Here is a 5588-nt window from a genome sequence, read left to right as displayed (position 1 = left end):
AATCAACATGAAAGGAACACTGAATTAGTTTCTAGTGGACTAGATTTTCGTCAAAGTCAAGGGCAAGAAGAAAAAGCCAAGGCCAACGGGACTGGATTTCACCATCTGCCGCCCTTCAGGAATATAACCGCACTTAAATCGTAAAAGATAGTGAACTCATCAATATAAGTCAAATTGAGATATGGACATAAAGTTTTATGGGTTCTACTATAATATGGAAAGGATATGATATCGAAAATACAACTTAGATTTTCCCAAGTTATATATAATATATATATATATATATATATATGGTAAATAACATATGAAAGGGTCTTTGGTCAAGCTTGTTCCATTGATTGATTTGGCAAATTAATAATTTTCTACTAGTGGCGACTCGGCAGTCAGTCAACAGTCTGATCGCATCAAATAAATTAAACCGTGTCAACAACAGTATTGTCTTATCAATCACTGTTGGGTCGACAAAGAGTCTGGGTTTGTGAAATTTATTTATGATATGCTTGTGTAGTTGTAGAATTTGTTTGGGACTTTGTCCTTTTGACAAAATTTACTGTAAAAGCAAACATCACCAAGTTTTGATGATGTAATAACTTTGATTTCATGGCCTAGCTAGAGAAGGAACTTCAATTTGAACTGTTCTCGTCTGCTACATGGGCGCGGCCATGAATTTGGCCATAAATAAAATTAAAAAAAAAAAGAAGGTTCAATTTGAAATATTCTTTCCCATCAGCATCTACCTCAAATTAAAGTTCTCTATAAATCCCTTTGCTAGCTACTTTCTTGTAGAGCTATAATATTACAGTACCCCAAATTCCCAATCGACCAGATGCAATGATTTGCCTCTTAGATATGCATTCCATGGTATGTTTATCATTCCAATTGAATGCTCTTCTTCTATGGTCTGCATGGATCAGCTCACTGCTTTCTGGGTCTTTCATCATCAACACTGCTGCTGTCACCACCAACACCCCATTGGGTGGAAGTGAAACAGATCATCTGGCACTGCAAGCCTTCAAGGCTAAGATAACTCAAGATCCTTTTGGGGTCATGGCCTCATGGAATGATTCTCTCCATTTCTGCTTCTGGGAAGGTGTTTCATGCATCAATCCCCAGCATTCACCAAGGGTTGTAACCTTGGATTTACAATCAAGTGGCTTGGTGGGGTCAATTGCACCAGAAATAGGAAACCTCAGTTTCATCAGGCAAATTTGGCTTCGAAACAATAGCTTCCACGGCGAAATCCCTCAACAAATCGGTCGTTTGTTTAGGATACAAGTTTTGGTGCTCAGCAGTAATTCACTAGAGGGACAAATCCCAGGCAATTTGTCTCGTTGCTCCAACCTCAAAATTCTCAGTTTAAGTTGGAACAATCTTACAGGTAAGATACCAACTGAACTTGGCACTTTACTGAAGCTTGAAGTTCTTAGAGTTCAAAACAACAATCTCATGGGAGAGATCCCACCTTCTTTGGGCAATCTTTCATCCCTTGTCAACCTCACTGCTCAATATAATAGTTTGGAGGGAGGTATCCCAGGTACCATAGGCCGTTTACAGAGATTACAAATGCTTTTGCTGGGTGAAAACAGACTCAGTGGCATGGTTCCTCCCTCTTTGTTTAATCTTTCTTCCCTCATTAATTTTTATGTTGAAGGTAACCGATTGAAGGGTAATCTTCCACATAACATAGGCCTTACTCTTCCTAATATCCATGAAATTACTCTTGGAGAAAACCAGTTTACTGGGACCATTCCAGTTTCATTATCCAATGCTTCTAAACTCGAATGGTTGCAATTGAGAAATAACAGTTTTATTGGGAGGGTGTCTATTGATTTTCGAGGCTTACACCGGCTTAGAGTGTTAACTTTGGGTTTGAATTATCTGGGAAGTGGAGAAATGGATGACTTAAGTTTTATCAACACCATGACCAACTGTAGTATTTTAGAGGGAATTGGCCTGGAAATGAATCAATTTGGGGGGTTCTTGCCCAGTTCTCTAGGAAACCTCTCAACCCAATTCAGTGAATTAACTCTAGGATCAAATCAGATTTCTGGAAGCTTCCCATCAGGGATTGAAAACTACGTAAACTTAGTTACGCTTGGATTAGAGCAAAACATTTTCACAGGTGAACTTCCTTCTTCCATTGGAAAGCTCCAACAGTTAAGCACCCTTTCACTTGGTGGGAACATGTTTTCTGGACAGTTGCCATCATCATTGGGAAACTTAACACGGCTGTCTATACTTGGTTTAGAAATGAACAACTTCAGTGGTAGCATACCTCCATTGCTGGGAAAATGCCATTATCTGCTAAGCTTGGGGCTTTCTCAAAATACTCTTACTGGGTCCATTCCTCGAGAACTTTTTGATCTTTCCTCCAGTTTAATTACGCTAGATCTATCTCAAAATCGTTTGGTAGGTTCTCTACCTTCAGAAATTGGCAAATTAACATCTCTTGGAGTGCTAGATGTTTCTGAGAACAGGTTGTCTGGTGAAATTCCCAATACTCTGAGTAGTTGCACAAGCTTAGAGAACATGTTAATGCAGGGTAACCACTTTTCTGGATCCATTCCTACGTCCTTGAATTCATTAAGAGGTCTTGAATACTTGGATCTTTCACGCAACAACCTATCTGGTCCAATTCCAAAATATTTGCAGGAACTTCGCTTCTTACTGAATTTAAATCTTTCTTTCAACAATCTTGAGGGTGAGGTACCAACAAATGGAGTATTTGGAAATGCAAGCGCAATTTCAATTGTTGGAAATAATAAGCTTTGTGGAGGAGTTTCTTCCTTAAAATTACCAGCATGTTCCATCCAGACATCAGAGAGAAAAGGAACAACTCATCATTCTTTCAAGCTAGTGCTTTGCATTACAATAGTTGGTGTAACACTATGCCTCATTTCGATCTCAATTCTTCTTATCCTTTTCCTGAAAAAAAGGCAAAAAAAGGAGCATTCTTCTGAATCTTCAGTAGGGAATCATCATTTAATGATCTCCTATGAAGAACTTCTGAAAGCAACTGGAGGATTCAATTCCAGTAATTTGATTGGTGTGGGTAGCTTTGGCTCTGTGTACAAAGGAACTCTGGAACAATGTCAAACAATTGTTGCAGTCAAGGTAATAAACCTTCAACAACGAGGAGCTTCCAAAAGTTTCTTAGCAGAGTGTGAAGCATGGAGAAACATTCGACATCGAAATCTTGTGAAGATCATAACATCCTGCTCAAGCGCTGATTTTAAAGGCAATGATTTCAAAGCTGTAGTTTACGAATTCATGTCCAATGGGAACTTAGACAAATGGTTGCATCAAGAAGAAATAAACCATGACCAAGTTGAACCAAGGAGGCATTTGAACATTCTTCAAAGATTAAATATTGCCATTGATGTTGCATCTGCACTGGATTATCTTCATCACCATTGTCAAGTGGCAGTCATTCATTGTGATCTAAAGCCAAGCAACATTCTTCTAGATGACAATTTGACCGCACATGTAGGTGACTTTGGTCTATCTAGATTCCTTTTGGAAATGAGTAAAAGATCATCTCTGAGTCAAAGTAGCTCTGTTGGAATAAAAGGATCTATTGGATATGCTGCTCCAGGTAAAAATTAAGTTCTCATTGACTTGAAATGATCATAACATACATGCATGGTTATAGTTTCAAAGCTACTTTTCTTAATCATGGATTTTCTCCATGAAAGCTTAACGAAATTTGTTTGAATTACAGAGTATGGTGTGGGTGCTGCTGTGTCAACCCATGCAGACATGTACAGCTATGGTATTCTCCTTCTGGAGATGTTCACAGGGAAGAGACCCACCAATGAAATGTTTAAAGATGGCTTAGATCTTCATAACATAGCAAAGATGGCTTCGCCTGATAAAGTGTGGGAAATACTCGATCCATCATTACTTTTCTCTCAAGGGAAAGACGGGGAAGAGGAAACAGAAGTAACAAATGCAACAGAACAGTGCCTCATTTCAGTAGTTAAAGTTGGGGTGTCATGCTCCATGCCATCACCAAGGGAACGAATGGATGCACGAGAAGCAGTCAAAGAATTACAGTTAATCAGGGAGATTTATCTTGGACTTCGCACCCATGGCACAAATGAGATGCAGTGAAGAGTTGCCCCATTGCTAGCTCTAATGTCATGCTGTAGTTAATTTATGTTAAGTTACTTCTACCTTTTGTTGGGTGGGTCTTCCTACTGTACTGTGGTGTCTTGTTTTTTTCTTAAGCCCTTACTGTGGTGTTTAAAGTATCAAAATTTGGCCATTTTATTGATTGCCCCACCCCAAAACTTTTTATAGGATTGCACACATGGGAAAGATAGGTCAGACAATCTATCCAAAACCAAGTACAGTGTACTTATTAAAGGGGATAAGTAATCTGAAATGGCAGCCCCTGCTAGTGTATTAATAGCCCCCCTCCCCCCCCTATAAACCGCATCCTGTCCATGAATTTGGCATCAATCCACGGGTAGGATTCAGTCCACCCTAAAAATCTTAGCTTCACCCCAAAGTTTCCTTAATATTCTTACCTGAATTATAGTCTTGGAAATGGAGAAAGTTTGTGTTTTGCACATGAACTATGCACAATTGTGTCACTACTATGTGCCACATTAGACAACCAAAGTGGAAACACTCCCTTGTGGAGAGGAAAATACAAAAAAAGAATTAGGCTTATAAATAGTGTTGAATAGAACTTTCACTTATTAGTCTCTACAATATTATTTGCAAAATCATTTAAAACAATCTTATTAATTGCATTAAACCTCTTCTACATAATATCCTTTCTTCTTTTTAAAGCGCCTTTGTTCTAAATAAACAAATCACTGGCAATATTCTTATTGCTCATGAAAAAAGAAAAGAGGTAAATCCAACATCATGACTTGTAAGATTGACATGGAAAGACATATAATAGTTCAGAATGGGAATTTATTGAGAAAGTCATGCATAGATTTGGGTTATGGAATGTATTAAGATTATTTCATTCCATCTTTTGATGGAATTTTGTACATATAGAGGTGTAAGACAAGGTGATTCTCTTTCTCCATAAATTTTTGTTTTGTGTGTTGAGGCACTGACAAAGAAGTTTGGAAAGGAGGTTAATTGCGACGAGAGATTGACTGGGTGTAAAGTTTGTACAGGTGGCCCTATCACTTTGATCCAACGATTTGTAGATGATTGCTTAATTTTTTTTTTTTTTTTTGCAAAAACCTCTATTAATGCTTTCCTTAAAATTGAAAAATTCATCGATAAACTTGCTAAAACATCGGACCAGTGCCCAAATATCTCAATGTCCATGCTCAATCTCTCAGAATATTCTTCAGACTTCTAAAATTTATGTCTAAGATCTTTAAAATTCCTTTAGAGCTGAAGAAAAATACTTATCTTGGTGTGTCAATAATTGACAACAGGATGTTTTTGAATGTCTAAAGGAGCGGATTGTTAGCAAACTCTCGAGGTGGAAGAACTTTATTTCTTTAGAAGGTAAATTAATTCCACCAATTGTATAATGCCTAATTTCATTATAAGATATTTCAAAATTCCAAATAATGAGATCAATGAGATTGATAAGGTTCAAAGGGATTTTA

General features: G+C 37.7%; 1 protein-coding gene across 1 annotated transcript; it reads left to right on the top strand.

Moving 5' to 3' along the window:
* Nucleotides 1-769: 769 nt before the first annotated feature.
* On the top strand, nucleotides 770-4639 carry LOC104605248 (uncharacterized). Its single transcript, XM_010269933.2, has 2 exons — nucleotides 770-3595; nucleotides 3722-4639. Exons 1-2 carry the CDS (start codon nucleotides 832-834, stop codon nucleotides 4111-4113), a joined length of 3156 nt encoding a protein of 1051 aa, XP_010268235.1. The 5' UTR covers nucleotides 770-831; the 3' UTR covers nucleotides 4114-4639.
* Nucleotides 4640-5588: the final 949 nt, after the last annotated feature.

Source organism: Nelumbo nucifera, chromosome 1 (assembly GCF_055504915.1).
Source record: "Nelumbo nucifera cultivar China Antique chromosome 1, China Antique-T2T, whole genome shotgun sequence".
Lineage (NCBI taxonomy): Eukaryota > Viridiplantae > Streptophyta > Magnoliopsida > Proteales > Nelumbonaceae > Nelumbo > Nelumbo nucifera.
Note: the sequence above shows the minus strand (reverse complement) of the source record. Positions and strands in the feature narration are given on the sequence as shown.